The sequence below is a fragment of the Cottoperca gobio genome, chromosome 11 (genome assembly GCF_900634415.1).
Source record: "Cottoperca gobio chromosome 11, fCotGob3.1, whole genome shotgun sequence".
Lineage (NCBI taxonomy): Eukaryota > Metazoa > Chordata > Actinopteri > Perciformes > Bovichtidae > Cottoperca > Cottoperca gobio.
In genome coordinates, this window is record NC_041365.1 from 13,716,987 (window position 1) to 13,738,097 (window position 21,111).

At 42.7% G+C, this 21,111-nt stretch overlaps 1 protein-coding gene across 5 annotated transcripts; it reads right to left on the minus strand.

Moving 5' to 3' along the window:
• Positions 1–64: 64 nt before the first annotated feature.
• On the minus strand, positions 65–20,036 carry LOC115015350 (polyhomeotic-like protein 1). Of its 5 annotated transcripts, none has more exons than XM_029442537.1 (15): positions 19,751–20,036; positions 18,346–18,470; positions 16,698–16,814; positions 16,317–16,388; positions 15,664–15,786; positions 15,237–15,401; positions 15,042–15,123; positions 13,331–14,298; positions 12,032–12,167; positions 8,644–8,810; positions 8,427–8,517; positions 7,761–7,848; positions 6,968–7,181; positions 3,062–3,269; positions 65–2,766 (listed from the first exon to the last, which is right to left on the minus strand). In XM_029442537.1, the coding sequence occupies exons 2-15, from the start codon at positions 18,466–18,468 to the stop codon at positions 2,615–2,617; spliced, it is 2,706 nt and encodes a 901-aa protein (XP_029298397.1). In that variant the 5' UTR covers positions 18,469–18,470; positions 19,751–20,036; the 3' UTR covers positions 65–2,614. The 5 variants fall into 5 exon arrangements, with proteins under 5 accessions (XP_029298397.1, XP_029298400.1, XP_029298398.1 ...); XM_029442540.1 differs by having other exon boundaries at positions 6,968–7,163; positions 16,704–16,814; positions 18,346–18,473; XM_029442538.1 differs by having other exon boundaries at positions 16,704–16,814; positions 18,346–18,473.
• Between the last annotated feature and the right edge of the window lie 1,075 nt (positions 20,037–21,111).

Genomic DNA, 21,111 nt, shown 5'->3' on the forward strand with positions numbered 1-21,111 from the left:
ATGTTTGTAGGTCAGGTCAGGTAAGTTCAATTTCTAACATAAAACACAGGCATGAAAATTTTAAAACAGTTCCTTGGTTATTTATTTGCATGATAGTATTGTTAGCGTCTCCTCCTCAATCTCAGTCCCTCCAAGATTTTGCCATTTTTCAGATTATTGCAAGCAAACACATTTTGATCCTGAAGTAGCCTCTTTAGCAGAATCCTCAGTCATTTTGTGAGAAAGGTGCTACTTTTTGGGAGAATGTTTGAATAAACAAAGTCGCAATGGTCTGCTTGTTAACAAATGTTACACCTGTAATCACCGCAGACCTCCAATGATTTGACTTAGAAATTGTGGCTCAAATCACTTGTAATGCAGTACAAGTTCTTATTTTTTGGTCTTCACAATTTGCCGAGGGATCTGCCGATTTAAACACTTCCAAAATCCGGGGACGACTATGAAATATAAAACACACAGCTATCAAAGATTATTATCCTTTTTAAAAGAAAATATTGTAATAGCCACAGTCACTAACAATAAAGCCAAAGATAGCTAGCTAGAAAGGTAAATACTGTTGGTAGTTACACATCATGTGACAAAGCTATGAGGAAGACATCAAGGTAGCTACTATTCAGCCACACTTTTTTGGAAAGGCAACAGATGTCATTGCTTGAAAAAAAACAATTGTAAAAAAGTAAGCACTAATATAAAACAAGGAATGATATGAAAAGCAGTTAAAAAACAGACAATCCTCATCTAAACCTATCGTAGAGACTAGTGAGAAAGGCCACAAGGTTCACAGAGATAACATGAGAAAACTCCTACCGTAAAAAGCTTAAACAAGGCAGTCCAGCAAACAAATGTGCATTTAAATATAAAAGGCAAATTTTACACTTATTACAGTATAGTTTAGGTTTTTTTGTCTCAGTCACACACTCATTCATTCATGGTATGATTACATCTTCATCCATCCAAAAACGTAGGTCCACATGTGGCTTTGTTCATGAATGTAGCTTAAAGATACTTCAAATCAACAGCATATCTAACAGTTTACATTTGTCATTTACTTTCATTCTTCATCTGTTCCAGCATTTCTTTTACACTTAATGTCAATTCACAAAATCAAGCCCATGACGTTACCCATCACTCGTATACATACTTTTGAAAAGATCAGGAGCAACTGGTTGAATCATTTGAAAAAAGTGACAATCTTGAAATTGCTTGACAGAATAAAATAGCCACATATTTAGCAGATTACAGTCATTTTTATGAGTAGAGTGAACAGCAAGTCCTTTGTTAAAAACTTTAAAAGGCTGGATCTCCTGGAAAAATTCTTAATGTGAAAACAGTTTTGGAGAATCATTTTGCAGTAGTGTTTTATCACCTGTTGATGTGTTCTGTATGTAAAAATATGTTAGGTATGTGAGAAAACTATATGAAACGTCAGTATGTTGCCTTACTTGAAATATGAAATGCTCTCTGAACCTCGAGAGTTTTGCATTTCTGCAGCCAGTACCCTGTACTGTAACTGTACCCTGTAAACTGTAGAATAGGCCACTTCCAAAAGAAAAATGCCACCATTAAAAATTATGCCTATTCTTACAAAATCATTATACATTTGGAAAGTTCTACTTTTTATAAATAACATAAAAGTTATAAATCATCTGAACGCTTCCCTTCCCAAATACTTGAAAATAAAATAAACTGTCGTCTTTGAGTTTTTTGACTGATACATAAGTTTTGGGTTTTGGGTATAATTTGGTGCATTTCTTTACTGCTTTTCTGTGCTTCCTAATGCAATGCTGAGTGTGGTTTAAATAACAAGTGTTGTAATCAAAAAACTTTTATTTGTTTAGTTATTTGTGTTCGCCGAGAGAACTAACATTGTTCCCAAAAACAAGGAAAAAGAATACTGAATTTATTACGAAGATAAAAGAAGTGGGTAAGTCTGTCAAAAATACTTTTCCTGTACAATATGTTACAATGGACAAATAGCAGTTTGTTCAATGTTTTGTTGAACTTCAGCAAAAATATGAAATGCAAAAACAATGTAAATAATATAAGCAGAGCCTCGGTCAAAGGCTATGGAAAGGGCAGCCCTATTTGTACATAACATGGGAATATTGTGCAAGTACTATGGATCAAAATGTTTGCCCATTTGCTGATTACACATTACAAGTGACTTCTGCATTGAAAATACATTCAAAACCTTCATTTCAGATTGAAATTGTGCAACAAAAAAGCAAATATTAAACAACATGGTAAAAACTATTTCTGTACTGGTACGCAGAAATAGCATTTTAGGAAACATGTAACCTCACCAAAATATACTTGGTAATCTGTAGTATTTTTGCAACTCACAGACATGACAAATTAACAATACTTCTGTGCAAGTACGACCTCTGGAAATGTGCTCTAGAGTGGACAAATACACAACAGATTCAAGTGCTGAAGCTGGAGCTAAAGAGCCTTAGCTTTGTTTTGAAAAGGAACTGTACCTCTCACATTCACCTGCAGGACTCTGACTGCTCTGGAAGCAGTTTCATATCTGAACTGGGAGCAGAACAGGAGTTTGGGGTAAATGCCCAGGGCTTGACTTTGACAATGGTGGATGTATTATTTAACACTGACATCAGTCTCTCAGGGTGTTAATGTGGGCGCAGATCTTGAGGGCAGGACCTAGCTTGATGTTCATGGTGGACATGAGATGCTCCTCTTTCAGCAGCAGCAGGGCCTGTCCATCAATCTCTTGCGACAGGAATTGGGGTGCGAGCTCCTCACAGCCTGCGAAGAAGAGGAAGAGGAATATTATTAGAGAAAGAAAAATGGGGAAGGAGCAGAGAAGAGACAACAAATAGAGGGTAGAAATTAGCAGCAAGGTCAACGTAAATAAAGGAGGAAGACAAAAGTGGGAAAGATACTGAAAACATGAAATTTAAGATATTTTAGCTATAACTTCAATAGTCTAACTTGAATATGAAGCCAGTGAGAAACACAACATGAGCATTATTAACAGAGATTGATGACTAAGATTTAGTTACGAGTGAAGTAAAAAATGCACTGTAAAAAATCTTCTGACCTTGTAGTGATGAAATAAAGTGTGACACTTCCTCCACGCCCCATTGGGCGGGGCTAGCAGGCAGGCAGCTGGGTGCAGAACTCTCCGTCGAGAGCGGAGGAGGCGGCTGGTGGCAGGAGGCTGAGGAGGCGGGCGAGAGGGACATGGGGTCATCTTCATCCTCCTCTCCACTGGACTCCTCATCTGAATGGCTGGACTCTGAACGGCACTGCAGGGAGGAGAGGCGGAGGAACCCGTGAACAACACATTAGAAAATGGCTCAGCGGTTGACCGTGGAAGCTAGTGGTTGCATCGTATTGCTCTCCAGTTTGACTGTATGACTACATGCTTGAATAAAGTTGAAAGCTGTACCAAGTGATATTGTTAATGTATATAAGAATGAAAAAGTGTCATCTTCAAAATAAAACAGTTTTGCAGAATTACAGAAAGAATGATTCTAGTTGTAATGCATGCAGTGACTATTGCAGCCACTAGGGGGAAGACAGGCTTACAATGAACGACTGAAAGATAGTGATGGATCCATGAAATTGCTTTCCACCTCAAAATATGCTGAGCACATCACTCAGTCATACACTGTGGCTGTCTTTAGGTGTTCATGCCATGTTGTGGTTTTATTGTATTTTTCCGTCACACTACGTGGCTACACCTCTCTGGGAACCATCACCTTATCGTGGTGGAGAGGTTTGTGTGTCCCTATGAACCAGAGAGCTGTGTTGTCTGGAGCCTAGTGCTCATGGTAGGGTCTCCCAAGGCAAATTGGTCTCAGGCGAGGGACCAGACTAAGAATGGTTCAAAAACGACTTCATGAAAAAAAGGGAAAGGAAAGGAGAGACCCTGCCCGGAGGAAGCCCGGGGCCCCCGTGTGGAGCCAGGCCCAGAGGGAGGGCCCTACAGCGACCGCCTGGTGGCCGGGTTTGCCACGGAGCCCGGTCGGGCATAGCCCGAAGAAGCTACGTGGTGCCTCCCATCCATCCATCCTGTGGGCCCACCACTCATGGGAAAAACCGCTGGGGTCGTGTGCGCTGTCACATGGGTGGCAGTGATGGTCAGGGACCTCGACGGACCAGACCCGGGCAGCAGAAGCTGGCTCTGGGGACGTGGAACGTCACCTCTCTGTGGGGGAAGGAGCCGGAACTAGTGCGGGAGGTGGATCGCTACCAGTTGGATCTGGTGGGGCTTACCTCCACGCACGAGTCTTGGCTCTGGAACCGTACTCCTGGATAGGGGTTGGACTCTATTCTTCTCCAGAGTTGCCAAAGGTGTGAGGCGTCGGGCCGGGGTGGGGATACTCACTAGCCCCCGGCTGAGCGCTGCTACGTTGGAGTTTACCCCGGTGGACGAGAGGGTCGCCTCCCTACGCCTTCGGGTTATGGGGGGGAAAACTCTGACTGTTGTTTGTGCCTATGCCCCAAACCGCAGTTCTGAGTATTCGGCCTTCTTGGAGACCCAGAATGGAGCCCTGTAGGGGGCTCCAGTAGGGGACTCCGTAGTCTTGCTGGGAGACTTCAACGCACACGTGGGAAACGATGGAGACACCTGGAGAGGTGTGATTGGGAGGAAGGGCCTCCCTGATCTAAACCCGAACGGTCGTTTGTTGTTGGACTTCTGTGCTAGTCATGGAATGGCAATAATAAACACCATGTTCGAACATAAGGATTCTCATAAGTGCACGTGGTACCAGAGCACCCTAGGCCAAAGGTCAATGATCGATTTTGTAATCGTATCATCTGATCTGAGGCCGCATGTTTTGGACACTCGGGTGAAGAGAGAGGCGGAGCTGTCGACTGATCACCATCTGGTGGTGAGTTGGATCAAGGGGTGGGGGAAGACTATGGACAGACCTGGTAAACCCAAACGGGTAGTGCGGGTGAACTGGGAACGTCTGGAGGAAGCCCCTGTCCTGGGGATCTTTAACTCACACCTCCGGTGCAGCTTTTCAGACATCCCTGTGGAGGTTGGGGGCATTGAACCTGAGTGGGCGATGTTCAAAACCTCTATTGCTGAAGCTGCGGTGATGAGTTGTGGTCTCAAGGTCTTAGGTGCCTCAAGGGGCGGTAACCCTCGAACATCGTGGTGGACCCCGGTGGTCAGGGAAGCCGTCCGACTGAAGAAGGAGTCCTTCCGGGTTATGTTATCCGGGAGGACTCCGGAAACAGTTGCAGGGTATCGAAGGACTAGAAGGGCGGCAGCTTCTGCCGTGTCAGAGGCAAAGCAGCAGGTGTGGGAGAAGTTCGGAGAAGCTATGGAGAAGGACTTTCGGTCGGCACCAAGGTGCTTCTGGAAAACCATCCGGCACCTCAGGAGGGGGAAGCGAGGAACCATCCAAGCTGTGTACAGCAAGGGTGGGACCCTGCTGACTTCAACTGAGAAGGTTATCGGCCTGTGGAAGGAGCACTTTGAGGAACTCCTGAATCCGACTAACACGCCCTCTATGGTAGAGGCAGAGCTGGAAGCTGATGGGGGATAATCGTCAATTTCCCTGATGGAAGTCACTGAGGTAGTCAAACAACTCCACAGTGGCAAAGCCACAGGGGTTGATGAGATCAGTCCAGAAATGCTGAAGGCTTTGGGTGTTGAGGGGCTGTCTTGGTTGACACGCCTCGTCAACATTGCGTGGAAGTCTGGGACAGTGCCTAGGGGTTGGCAGACCGGGGTGGTGGTTCCCCTATTTAAAAAGGGGGACCTGAGAGTGTGTGCCAACTACAGGGGTATCACACTTCTCAGCCTCCCTGGTAAAGTCTACTCCAAGGTACTAGAAAGGAGGGTTCGGCCGGTAGTCGAACCTCTGATTGAAGAGGAACAATGCGGATTCCGTCCTGGTCTTGGAACAACAGACCAACTCTTTACTCTTGCAAGGATCCTGGAGGGGGCCCATCCGGTCTACATGTGTTTTGTGGATCTGGAGAAGGCGTATGACCGGGTCTCCCGGGTGATACTGTGGGAAGTGCTGCGGGAGTATGGGGTGAGGGAGTCACTTTTGACGGCCATCCAACCCCTGTACGCCCAAAGCGAGAGTTGTGTCCGGATACTCGGCAGTAAGTCGGACTCGTTTCCGGTGAATGTTGGCCTCCGCCAGGGCTGCGCTTTATCACCAATCCTGTTCGTGATTTTCATGGATAGGATATCGAGGCGTAGTCGTGGAGGAGAGGGGTTGCAGTTCGGTGACCTGAGGATCTCATCGCTGCTCTTTGCAGATGATGTGGTCCTTATGGCATCATCGGTCTGTGACCTTCAACAGTCACTGGATCGGTTCACAGCCGAGTGTGCAGTGGTTGGGATGAGGATCAGCACCTCTAAATCTGAGGCCATGGCTCTCAGCAGGAAACCGGTGGATTGCCTACTCCGGGCAGGGAATGAGCCATTACCCCAAGTGAAGGAGTTTAAGTACCTCGGAGTCTTGTTCGCGAGTGAGGGGACGATGGAGCAAGCGGCTGAAATGGGTTTTCTCAGACGGGTGGCTGGCGTCTCCCTTAGAGATAGGGTGAGAAGCTCAGCCATCCGTGAGAGACTCGGAGTAGAGCCGCTGCTCCTTTACGTTGAAAGGAGCCAGTTGAGGTGGTTCTGGCATCTAGTAAGGATGCCACCTGGGCGCCTCCCTAGGGAGGTGTTCCAGGCACGTCCAGCTGGGAGGAGACCCCGGGGAAGACCCAGGACTCGGTGGAGAGATTATATCTCCTCACTGGCCTGGGAACGCCTCAGGATCCCCCAGTCGGAGCTGGAGGATGTGGCCCGGAGAAGGGAAGATTGGGGTTCCTTACTGGAACTGCTTCCCCCGCGACCCGATCCCGGATAAGCGGTAGACGATGGATGGACTGCGTGGCTACAAGTATGTTGATCTTTCATAACTTAAAAACAACAAATTAATTATAATTTCTCAAGATCATGTATAAAAATGCTCCTTCTCACCTTGACAGGTATGGGTCTCCCTGCTATCTTGGCACTGGCTATTTCTGAGCTAGTCCTGCGGGGGACCCTCCGCCTGGTTATTCCTCCCTCCTCGTCTGAGTTGGAGAGGTGACCTTGGCCTTGATCCTGATCCGGAGCGATATTTTGACCTTGACTTTGTCGAATGCAGAAGTGCTGCCTGAAGCTGACGTTGTACCTGGGGAACCAATACATACTGTATCGTAGACAAAGAGTGACATATACGGTACTGAAGCCAAGACGAGCAACACATACAGTTTTTTATCTCTTTGCACCATACACGGTATATAATCTATACACATGTAGTGGGCAAAGGGACAAATGCAAAGCAGAGGCAGAGCATGTAAAATCATATGCTGGCAGCATACTGTTCAAAACAATGCAGGCAGTGCATTGTTTATATAGTGAAACATTTACAACATAATAAATACGTTTTACACTGCACTGCAATTTTACATGAAAACAGACATACGTTTACATGACACTTTTGTAGAGAAAAGTGGATGAAGTGGCACTGTATCGCAGTATTGAAACATAAGAACAAAACATGAGAACATAAAACACACATGCTGTGTAATATACAGCTGTAGCCACCTGAGAATTCACTTTTTGAGATAAAATGTTTTCTTAAATCGTCAATTTGAGAAGTTTTGTATTTTTTTCTGTTTTAAATGTGTGAGAGATAAGGCTCCAGTGGCTCTCAGTAGTACAGTGTTTTTTCTTCTTCTAAGATGGCTTCCACTGCATATATTATATTTCATGCATGTTGAAGTACCTCTTGGCACAAGACATGGAGCAGAACCTTTTGGTGCCTCTGAACTGGTTGGCAGGAGCAAAGTTTTTACAGTACTCACACTTCAGCACTAAGGGAAAATATGGAGAAAAAACAACAGAGCAGATATAATTTCTACAATTGTTTGCATAAATAATAATATCACATCAGAAAATCCAAAGAAATACACAGAACGTATGTTTTCTAAACCATTATACCACACTGAAGTCTGTAATGATATTTCACTGTGTTGATGTGCTGCCTTCCAGTCAATGTCAGAGTTGGGAAAACTCCCAGCTTGAGGGTTGTAATTAAACCTGTGTGCTCCTGTGGCCCAGCTCGGACAAACAAGGGTCATTCTGTTGCAGAGTGTAAAGTCCTGCCCTCCCTGTCCATGTTATGTTAATCATACTTGGGAAGGTTAAGGAGCAATTTAGCATGGCAGCCTAATAAGCTTTAGCTGCAAATTAACACCTACAAAGTAAGTTCTTATCCTTAAACTACAACACTGATTTTGAATATTTTATTCAGTCATATGAAGCAAAAAAATAAATTTCAGTGTATTTTAAGGATTACAAATATTTCAAAGTACTGTTAATTAGCATACCCTTAAGGCAATTTTCTACCCTCAGATATATCTGGAAGGCAGCAGAGCAGTGTGCCTGTTACCTGTCGCTGTTGTAACAGTCTCTGATTGGTTAGTGTCCGGACTGTCATTGGTTAAGTCCTCCCCAGCCGAGCCCTTCACTGAACCACATACCTGTCAAACACAAAAAAAGCAATAAAAGATAGTTAAATGTAAAAGATGTTAGTGAGGGGCAGACCAGTGTCATACATAAGTTTTGCGCTTTAAAAGGGGTATCAGAAACAAATCCCATGCACTCACAGGGAAAGGCTCAGCCCCTTCCTGGATGACGAAGCCTTCTATGAGGTGTGTAAGGACGTTCGGTTTAACCACAGCTTGGGGGGGAGGAGCTCTCTCCCCCTGGCAGACCCTACGGGACACTGACAGTATCGGGGAGGGAGAGGAGGAGGCAGGAGTAGCACCGGAGCCTGGAGGAGCGGCAAGGGGGAGAAAAGAGAGGGGCTTATACTATATAGAACAATACGTGTACTATGTAGAACAACACTTGTAGTATATAGAACAACACTTGTGCTATGTAGAACAACACTTGTACTATGTAGAACAACACTTGTACTATGCAGAATAACACTTGTAGTATATAGAACAACACTTGTACTATATAGAACAACACTTGTACTATATAGAACACCACTTGTACTATATAGAACAACACTTGTACTATATAGAACACTTGTACTATGTAGAACACCACTTGTACTATATAGAACAACACTTGTACTATATAGAACACTTGTACTATGTAGAACACCACTTGTACTATATAGAACACTTGTACTATGTAGAACAACACTTGTACTATGCAGAACAACACTTGTACTATGCAGAACAACACTTGTACTATGTAGAACAACACTTGTACTATGTAGAACAACACTTGTACTATGCAGAACAACACTTGTAGTATATAGGACACTTGTAGTATATAGAACAACACTTGTACTATATAGAACAACACTTGTACTATATAGAACAACACTTGTACTATATAGAACAACACTTGTACTATATAGAACAACACTTGTACTATATAGAACAACACTTGTACTATATAGAACAACACTTGTACTATGCAGAACAACACTTGTAGTATATAGAATACTTGTAGTATATAGAACACTTGTAGTATATAGAACAACACTTGTACTATGTAGAACACCACTTGTACTATATAGAACAACACTTGTACTATATAGAACACGTGTACTATGTAGAACACCACTTGTACTATATATAGAACAACGCTTGTACTATATAGAACAACACTTGTACTATATAGAACAACGCTTGTAACTATATAGAACAACACTTGTACTATATAGAACAACACTTGTTGTTCTATATATAGAACAACACTTGTACTATAGAACAGTGGTCTTCACTATTTTTTACGTGAGAGCATCATTGATAGGACAAAGTCAATAGGAGAGCCACTTTTACCGCAAAGTATGAAAAGCTACGTCCCGTCATAAAAAGCATGTCTGCTTATTAATCTGTCATCCCACCCAGAACATACAATATGCAATGCAGCCAACCAATACATTAATTAAAAGCAGGATTAGTTTAATACTGGAATGATGTTGTCAAACTCTGCAAACAATATTTCAGCTGAAAAAAAAGCAGTGTTTTACAATGTTTGAGTCTGAGAAGGTTTTTTCCGAGCCAAAGTCCATGCGATCTCAAAAGATGCCTCAGTTAATCGTTCAGCTGTATTAGTTGTCCTGTGTTTGAGCCTTTGTTGTCCAGAAACAAGTGTTGTTCTATATAGTACAAGTGTTGTTCTATATAGTACAAGTGTTGTTCTATATAGTACAAGCGTTGTTCTATATAGTACAAGCGTTGTTCTATATAGTACAAGCGTTGTTCTATATAGTACAAGCGTTGTTCTACATAGTACAAGTGTTGTTCTACATAGTACAAGTGTTGTTCTATATACTACAAGTGTTGTTCTATATAGTACAAGTGTTGTTCTATATAGTATAAGTGTTGTTCTATATAGTACAAGTGTTGTTCTATATAGTACAAGTGTTGTTCTATATAGTACAAGTGTTGTTATATATAGTACAAGTGTTGTTCTATATCAGGGGTCGGGAACCTTTTTGGCTGGGAGAGCCATAAAAGCCAAATATTTGTTTATGTATTTCCTTGAGAGCCATATATTTAATCAATTTGAATGCAACTTTATGCGTGCATTTTTTTAAGAATAACACGTCTCCGAGTACTAATAGCGGTATCAGTGTTGCATTGAACAGGTGCTCTTTTATTAAATAAACTAAACGCTTACGTTATTTATCTTATATTTCAGTGTTTACTGCACGGGTGTCAAACTCAAGGCAATTATGACCTATTTAACCTCTTATGTCTGTTGTTGTTGGTGTTGTTTTTGTTGTTGTCCTGCATTTTAGCGCCTTGAGATTGCTTTTAGCTTTGAAAGGCGCTTTACAAGTACAATTTATTATTATTATTATTATTATTATTATTATTATTATTATTATTATTATTATTATTATTATTATTATTATATCCGGCCCGCGAGAAAATATCATATGTCTGTCATAACTGGCCCGCCGGTAATTAAATCAATGCATGGCACAACCACGGGAAAAGACATTTGAGGAAGTATCTAAATGTGTGAATGAAATGAAAGTTTTTGGAAAGCAAAGGGAAACACACCACAGATCTCTGGGACGATGTGAGCTGGACTGTTTGTGTGACATAACGAAGCATCTCACTGTTAAACCTGCAGCTTCAGGGCCGTGTGATCACGGACATGTGTGATGCCGAGCTGCCTGTGAGAGACTCAGATGCAGAAGGAAACTTTGGTCACTACGTGTTTCCAAACACTGACAAACATCTCCACCGCTGTGTTCCCGACAGCATTCTGCTGATCAACTGAGAGCATTTGCCGACTTTGCTGCTCAGATATTTTAATTGAACTGCTCAGCAACCCGTCTGCATATGTTCCATATCTTTTTGCACTTTATGTGTACCCTGTTCAATAATTGTGGACCTGTGTTTGGCCCTCGACGTAGTCCCAGTTTTTAATGTTGGCCCTCTCTGTGAATGAGTTTGACCCCCCCGGTCTACTGCTTGCTTTGCGTAGTTTCTCCTCAGCTGTTTCGCGAAGGGCAGGGCTCTGCCCCCCCACACACACACACACACACACACACACACACACACACACACACACACACACACACACACACACACACACACACACACACACACACACACACACACACACACACACACACACACACACACACACACACACACACACACACACACACACACACACACACACACACACACACACACGTGTGTGTAAGTATGTGCGCTGTGCAGAGACAGAGCGGAGGAAAGGAGAGGAGAGAACTAAAAACAAATCCGCTGCTAAATGTTTTACTTTAAAATGACACCGTATAATTGATTATTACTTGTTAATCATGTTAAAAAATGTCAGCTCAAAATTGTCTGCGAGCCATATCGCGTCATCAAAAGAGCCATAGGTTCCCGACCCCTGTTCTATGTAGTACAAGTGTTGTTATATATAGTACAAGTGTTGTTCTATAATTTAAAAGTGTTTACTTCTACAGTAAAATTGTAGAATTACATGTTTCTGTGTTGTTACCTGCTTCGATGGGTTTGGTCGGGAGTGCTGAGGCGTGATCTCTGACTGGCTGGAGCCGCGGAGGGGAAGGGCCGTCTTCGCAATTGGCTGAATTGGAGTCTGATTTTCTTTTTAATGAGCCAGTCAACTGCTTTGCCTAAAACAAAATTCAAATCAGTTCAAACAGATGAAAGAAAGTAAGCAATGTCTAAAATCAGACTCATGAAAGACCTCAGAACACCACTGAATGACATTTTGTTTTCAGAAGCCATTTTAGATTGTAATTGTTCTGGGTTGAGAAGTTGCGACTGTTTACAATGTACATAGGAAGTGGAGTAAGTTTATACAGTCAAAAGCACAAGTTTGCCTCAGAAGGCTTACAAAGGTACTAGAATAGAGGTGAAAAGAAACCTAAAATGTAATTTAAATGCCACTTCTTATTGGGATAACTGTTACACACAGGCTGGGTTACACCAACAACGATTCATTTTTAAACCCAATTAAATCATGGTTCAACTTTAAATCTTGTTGCACCAAACTTTAGAACTAGTTTAAAATGAAGAAAGATTGAATTTCAACTTCTCTTTGAATGTCAGTTTAGTTTTTACTCTAAAACCTAGAATACATTCAATGCTGCTGGACCAAAACTTCAAACTCCAATTTAATATGTGATTCAGCCTTAACACTTGTGGAGGTTTAGCTTTTAAAGTGGCTGCCTTTTTCAGATGGATTGAGCAAAATAATGAAGTTCCTCGAAGAAAGTTAAGACTCAACCCAATTGAGTTTTTATAGGGAGGCAAAATTAGGGCTTCTATGCCGAGCAATCATTTGTAAAGTTAGGCATATTAGCTGTAACTGACTTTTAGCTAGCAAACCTATAATGTTCTACAGAGAACTTACTAGGTCCCGATGCCGCGCAGATTTATTTATTTTAATTTGGGTAAGCAAACATCTGGATTGAACTTGAATTTACTGAGAACTGAGATTAGTTCTTAATTTTTTTTTTTAAGTTAGATTTTTGGGCTTTTGAGAGAGAGACGGGGAACGACATACAGCAAATGGCCACAGGTTGGACTCGAACCAGTGGCTGCTGTTGCATGGACTCAGCCTTTGTATATGGGACGCCTGTGCTAACGGTTGAGCTACCGGGACGCCCTTCAGAGCTCATCTTAATATTAAATCTGGATTTACTATTTTTACCTACCTACCTAATTTTACTAAACTGTGATTAGAACTAATCTTTAAGATTAAATGAATTGTTGTTTGTACAACAAAGCCACAGAGTATGAAATCTTGACTAATTAACAATGATCAGCTGACCTGTGGTGTCTGACTTCCTGATGAGTCTCCATTGGTGGTCACAGCAGCTGACGCTCCTCTCTGTTCTTCCGTCACCAGGGAGAGGGAGGAGCGAGACATGGAGGAAGGGGGAGAGGAAACATTGGGGGCCTGGGAGGAGGCATGGCTTGAAGCCAAGGCTCCATTCTGACTCTGTCCAGAGCTTTGAATAGCCTGCGGATGCACCTGAGAGACCTGAGCCAACGGGGGAGCCTCCTGGGGCGACTGAAGCGTTTTTAGCCCCACACCTCGGCCCACGACCCCGCCCTCCCTGGAAGCGATGGACGCCACCATGGTGAGCAAGCTGGACGAGCTGCTGAGGACGGCGGGTCCGTCCTGGCAGCAGCTGCCCCGGGCCATAGCCAGAGCCTGGGTGTTTCCCAGCATGCTTTGCCTCGCACCCACAATCTGGACCGGGATGTGTGGCGGCTGGGGGGGCTGAGCGGAGCTGTTGACAGGCGGCGGGGCAGGCAGGATGGGAGGGGGGTTCCTAGAAGGTAGCTGGAGGGGCAGACGGAGCCCCTGCAGAGTTTTGGGTTGGATGGGGATGGGTCCATTGCCGTGGCCTGATTTCTCCGCACTGAGCGAGGTCTTCTGCAGAGGCTGCACCACCAGGGTCTGAGCGTTGACTGCTGGTTTAATGGTCGCCGTGCCAACAGGATACCCATGGGCCTGGGATGCTGCGCTGGACGTCAGGACCAGAGTGTGTGCTGCTGTTGGAGCTGTGGTGCCTGTGGCCAGAGTTCTCGTTCCGTGAAGCAGGAGCTGGGAGAGAGGGATGGAGGACGTGGAGGAGGAAGCACCAGAGGAGGAGGAAGGGTGAGCTTTGAGGTTGGTGGGCTGAGGGTACGTGGGGATTTTAATGTGGGGAGGCTGGTGATGTGGTTGGCTTGGTTTATTAGGGGACTGGGAGTTTGACTGGTGGGGGGGCTGGACCAGGGAGTAAGCAGCTGAAAAGACAGAAAATGACACATCAATATGTATGGCCCGATCCCAATCTCCACCCTGAGGCCTAAGCACTTAACCTTCAAAAGGCTTAGAAACAACGTATCAGCATTTTATTATTTTAAGTTTTAAAAAAGTGTGTATTTGACAATCGCCACTGTAGGACTTTCTTTCCGTCTATAAATATGAAGACAACCAAGATGCTTATGAGACTGAATGCTAAATCTTCACATCATCCAGGTTCTTGTCTTGCAGAGTAGACAATGAATAAACATATTCATTCCTATTAGTTTTTTATAAGCAGTAATAGGCCCTGTGTCCTGTGTCATATACCAAAAATGGAGTATCTTGAAAAATGTATTTTCCAATTTATGAGTAATTGTTGAATGGTTTAAAGTCCAGCATATAATAATATAGCATATTGGTTCAATAAATCCCTCGAATAAGTCACTCAAGCAGTAGTCGATCTCATGCTTTTTTAATTCATTTGTAGGGGGGCAGGGCAAGCACGTTTGATATGCAATTGCCATAAACTATGGCCAAGCACTTGACAATTTGACCATCATGAATTTAGCGGAAACCCGATTCAAAGTCTGTGAGTGTGGAGATAGAGATCGGGCATATGACACATAAACCTGCATCAACTGAACACTACATACATTACAATACTACAACACGTACATATTGTAACCTTATAAACTTGTTAGCAAGAGAGACAGTTTCAGGTTGCCTTTCCTTTCCTCCCTACCTGAGTCACTCCTCTCTAGGGGTTCAGTCTTGACACCAACACCTCTGGGACTGGACACACCTCGCATGGCTAGATTCTGCGCCTGGAGACAGGGAGGGAGAGAAAGAAGAAATATAAAACGGCAAGGAATCAGTGAAGTAAAAAGACGCAAAGTTAGTTCTCGCCCCAAACCATCGACACATTAATTCCACAAACCTGGTTATTATCCGATTGGCTGCTGGAAGAGGAAGTTGGTGTGGCTTCCTGTTGCTGTTGCTGAGCCTGTGGCTGCTGGGTGACGGTTGCCACGGCAGCAGTTGCAGTGTTGCCAGGCATAAAGATGAGCTGTGAGGAGATGGGGGCCCTCAGGGACCGGTTGACCTGCAATATGACAGGACGGCCATCAAACACACAGAAACTAAGCCAATACCGGTGTCAAGTATAAGCTGGCTATGACCCCGACAGAGGTCACACATGCAATTAACTTAAACAGCTGTAAAATGAGTAATGAAAACTTCTTCATGTTGATTTATGGAACTGCTATGTAATGCTAAATAGTAACGTTTTGGCATGACAATGACCTGATGACGATTAAAAGTGATTCATGATGATGCAATCCACTCAAAGTTATGGTGACACTCACCCTCAGGTACATTTGTCCCTGCCCCCCTGCCGTCCCACTCAGCAGCACTGACTGGCTGATTGTGGACGTTGCTGGTGCACCCATTGGACGGCTGCTGGTTGTAGATCCAGATGTTACACTGGCCTGACAAATAATAAAGAGTGACTTCAACGTGTGGAATTTACTTTGTTTTTTATTCATTACCAAAAAAGGTAAGTAAGGCTGTACCGAATAGTTCAAAGCTTCACTCATAACGTGAATCTATTAATCTATCCGACTTGTGTGATCCAAACATTTCCAATAACTCCAGAGGAAGTACCAGAGCACACCATATTTGTTGCCGTTTAGTCTTTCAAAACCAAAACAATCTTTTTCACTAAAAGGTTTAAAAAGCGGTTTGCTCTCCCGCTTGCCGCACACAAAGGGAGGCATGCAGTTGTTTTAATGGGGCAGTCTAGCAGCAATCTAACAGCGCCATAAATTACTTTTTTTTACCCTTTTTTCAGGGTGATGATGACATCATAAAATATGACGACTCATTTGAAAACCTCAATAGAAGATTCAAATGTAAAAAAGACATTCAGTACAGCCCTAGATAAGAAAATATGTGAAAGTGATGCTAAGTCAGTGAGAGAGATGAGCTATTTTGGTGTAATCATGAAAACAGTACATACAGCTGCGGTGCTGGTGGTCTGAGAGGAGCCGCTGCTGGAAGGACTTGACTGACGACTGGCAGCTAGATTAGCCTGGGAGGAAGAGGAAGAAGAGGAAGAGGAAAGAGAAGAGGAGAAGAGCTTTTGGTTTCCACTCCAAACAAAATCCAAAGTGGGACGTTTGCAGAGGTTGTCAGACTGTTGAATGAAGTTGTGAGTCCAATATACTGAGTACAACTCCAAGATGGTGGAAGAGCTTATGAGCATTGTTAGAGGAGTCGGGACCTTAAGATTTTCATTGCAAACAACTACGCTGTAGCTTTTGTGCATATGATATACAGCTTTTGAATCTTGAATTTGACAGATTTAGGCAAAATTATAAATGACATAACATACACACACCTTTACCTGTTGCACGGCTGCCAGGTTTTGCAGCTGGGCGTTGTTGATCTGCTGTTGCAGCATCAGCTGCTGGAAGTACTGAGCTGCATTAGGCTGCCTCTGTAACGCCTGCAGGGCCTGAAGGGAGGAGTGGAGACAAATCACAAACAATCAATAGGTCAGTAAAGCAAACAGGAGGAGGAAGGATGATGATGACAAGAGAAAGAGAGATGGAGAAGCGGACGGCAAACAACCAGAAGAAAACGTGCGAGGGAAGGAGGAAAAAAGATGGAGAAATTATAGAAACAAATGTGACTTGGAAGAAAAAGGAAAGTAGAGTGCCATGAAAAATGAGAGAAGTAGAGTCAGAGAAAGCAGAGCGTAAAGCCTCCTGCCAGCTGCCTGATGTATGAGCAGAGGCTCGTATAGTAATAAGTTGAGGGATGAAAGTGAGCGCGGCGGGCTGGATTAGTGTGTGCAGGGTGACAAAGACAGATGGCTGTGCAGGGGGACAGAAGCCTGGGAAAAATCACACAGCGCCTCCATCAACCCTGCACGACTCAATCTCTTTCTTCACCTCCCTTTTCAAGTCACTCTCAATCACACTGTCCATCAGCTTAAACATAAATCCTAAAACACAAACGAGTGCATCCTCTGGATTCAAAACCGTTCAAAATTTAAAACCTAAATTCTAAATTCAGTTTCTCTGTCAAATGACAGCTGATGTTTGGGAAATGGAATAATGAATATCATATAATCAAATTTAGATTATTATATGTTTTACAGTTATTAAAATGGTTGGATTATTAAAGAAATATAATTGGTCCATTGCTCCCAATTAAGATGATGTTGCGCATGTTCATCTTCTGAATGGTTTACATACTACTTCCAAGATGATTTTTTGATTTTCCTGGAAAACCACATGTTTACTTTGCAAGCTTCATTTACTGATAATCCTCAACTTTGCCTCTCAGCTTTGCTACTGGACCATCATCCTCTGGGTGAAAGAGATGCACAGTTAGGGGCATGCTTAAAGCAAAAGACTAAACATGAAACATTTTGCAACGTCTTGATTTTCTGTTGGTAAACCATGCAACTTCTTATTTCAACTTAAATTGTACACAGATAAATTAACAGAAAAGCTAATAAACACTACAGACCATTTCTTAAAATGTGTTATTGTTTACGATTGACAAGCCAAGAAATAATCTGTAGGTCGCCCTCTGATTGAAGGTTACTGTGCTGATCAGTAAAACTTACAGCTGTCAACATCAGATTGGCTGAATCAGCATTAGCACAGAAAAGAAAAAAAGATACCAAAATGAAAAGAAAAAACATTGATTTTTATCATGTATCAAGTGAACTTAAGGGAGCTTTCAGTATAAAGTAATTGAATTGCTAATAAAATGAAAAAATAAACAGGACATTTTAGTACTAAAGGGGGAAGCTTTTGAAGCAGCCAAAACTCAAAAGGATCACAAATGGTTTTGAAACAAATACCTTTTTTAAATAACCGTTTTTGAGGACACACACACACACACACACACACACACACACACACACACACACACACACACACACACACACACACACACACACACACACACACACACACACACACACACACACACACACACACACACACACACACACACACACACACACTTACCTGCACCGCCTGCCTTTCATACAGAGACATGGAATTCATTGGAGAGGGACGGGAGCTAGTCCCAGATGCAGCGCTCCCATTGGTCGATGCCCCCTGCTGGTTCTGCTCTCCATCCGTCTCCATGGCTGCTGAGGAGACAGAGGAGACGTCCATCAAACACTGACAGAAACACACATTTCACTTCCTCTGCGAGAGCCCGGCTGATGAAAAATCACCCGTCACTGTTCCTGACTAACACTGTTCTTCACAGAGACGCTTTGCAACACCGACTCAATATTTTACTGGGTGGCTGATAAAGTCCTGCTCACACTGATATAAATTATTTTAGACTGATGCTGACTTCTACTCATGTTTTGATCTGACACTTTCAACATCTTTAAATGGGACTATTTTTTCTGTATCACATCATAATAATTCACTGTCTTACAAATAACTGTTCTCTAGTAGAAGAGAATCTAAAGATGGAGACTGCACACTGAACTCTGTATTGTGCGCGTTACATTCATTAAAGTTTCTGCATTTCTTTACATTTTCTCTCTGTGAAGATTTACAAATGTACATGACAATTTGTTAAATAAATAAACACCAACGTTCCACAATGTACCCACCAGTTGAGTTCTTACGTTTAAAAAAAAAAACAGAAGTAAGTAACCAAACAGGGGTTCCCACAGACGAGAGTTAGACGTGGTTAATGATTGATAATTAGGTGAGGTGATGACTTGTTTATGATTAGGAAATATATCTTTTTCAATATTGCCTGACCAATAAAAAAAATGTTTAGATACCAATATTTTAAATGCTATAATATATCAGCTGATATTAGCTGTTAATACATACAGTAAACAAACATCTTTGATAAGCTTTCCTTAAATGTATGACTTATACTGTTGGAAATATTAAATTACCTATTGCTGATCCAGCATTTTACAATTTAGAAATACACTTTTTAGTGAAAAACAGAATTAATATTGATATGGATTTGGAACAGAGATATATTCATCTTTCAGAAACACTAAACATACAACCTGTTATTAAAATGTTTATTTCTTCTTTCTTGTTTAACATCTGGACTAAGTATAGGCCTATTTAGATCTGATGAATGCATTTCATCCTTGCAGCATCTTTATTACCCCCCTCTTACACACACGTACATACACACGCGCACGCGCACACGCACACCCACCATCCTGTCCCAGCACTGCTAGCTTCAGCCTCCACAACCTGAAAACCTTATTCCTTAGCTGCGAGCATCATCTGAGAAGCAGCCACAGAGCTGGTGTTAGCTAGCTACCCTCCATGTTTCAGACCAGTTAACACTGGAATCACCGGAGGCTACTCCTCCTAGCATCCCGTTAGCCGCTGCTGCTGTCTGGCTCGTGAACAGGGGGTCTGGGTCCGTGCTTACCGTCACTGGTGGGGGTTTCTCAGCCTCCTCCTGCACAGGCTGCACAGGCTGCCCGCTGCAACACGACTCCAGGCGGCTCAGCGGTCTCTGGAGCTTCTGGTTGTTGCTCCTTTATTTTGCTTTGCAGGACGGCCGCAGCAGCAGCACGGCAGCAGTGCTTTTACTGTTTTGCATAAATTTGCAGCTGATGGTGTTGTTGGAGAGGGAAACGCCTCCTTTTTCCGCTGCTCTGCCTTTTCCGGCGCGACGGGATGACGGAGCAGGACAGAGAGAGGGACACGGTCCATTCAGGGCTGGACCGAACCTGCTGGGACTCCAAGCAGGACTTCAGAACCTCTGCTCCCCCTAATGAGCACAGATTTTTATTTTTTCTATGTAGTTATGGACCCAACCTAGGGAGTAAATGTTAAGTGGCAATACTCCATAGGCTACTCAAGCATGTATCCAAAATGTATTATTTGTTATAATCCCAACACTGAGTGACCTCAAATCCCAAATACAGCATTTATCTTTTAATGGATTTTTGGTTAATATGATGGTTTGGGCCTAGGCTACATGTGTATAATGCTTGTTATGTTTGGTATTTATGTATTTGGTTGAAAACATCTTTATATTATATCAGACTTAGTCAGAAATACAATTTAAAAAAGATACGTTCCTAGAGTAGACTTAGGCTATGTATCTTCGTAATATAAATAATATACATAGGCTGCTGTAGATGGACACAGGGCCTCCAATGTCTGACCTAAGAAATAATGGAAGCTTGGAAATTAGGGGGGAAATTATGTTTTAAAATCAGACAATAAATACATTTAAAAGTCAAGTTTGTGGTAGTGAACTCGCGTTGTTTTGTTGTCATGACTTCAGTACTGAATTTGAATTATTTTATATTTTTCGCAAAGCCAGCTTGACTACAAAATGTGTAAAAATAATAATACAAATACAAATTAGTACTTAACAACTTTTGCCCAAATTACAGGAGTACTCAAGCAATTTCATTAATGTGTGTGGTTTGTCAGAGATGGATTAAAACATCTGATGCTGAAGAGCTTCTGACTTTTCTAGTCTCTATAGGGGCCACACTTCCAAAAGTTCTGGATCTTACATTTCCCATAATGCAACTCTGTAATCTTTTGGTGGACTATGGTTAACGTACATATTTTACATATTCCAAACACCATACTTCCAGTTTTTAATGCACGCTTAAATTGGCATGATCAGGGTTAAGACTTAAAAAAGAACTTCCTCCAGAGCCACAGAAAACAGTTGACAACTGTTTTGTTTTGATGAGTACACTGATCTTGACATATAATACCGTAAAATCATGGTTCCACTGCCTATAATATAATTGCGTACAGTAT

Coding starts and splice junctions, on each gene's coding strand:
- LOC115015350 (XM_029442537.1), bottom strand. CDS start 18,468: ATGGAGACGGATGGAGAGCAGAACCAGCAGGGGGCATCGACCAATGGG. Junction 15,124..15,236: donor GCCAATCGGATAATAACCAG/GTTTGTGGAATT, acceptor CCCTGTCTCCAG/GCGCAGAATCTAGCCATGCG. Junction 8,518..8,643: donor AAGGGGCTGAGCCTTTCCCT/GTGAGTGCATGG, acceptor TGTGTTTGACAG/GTATGTGGTTCAGTGAAGGG.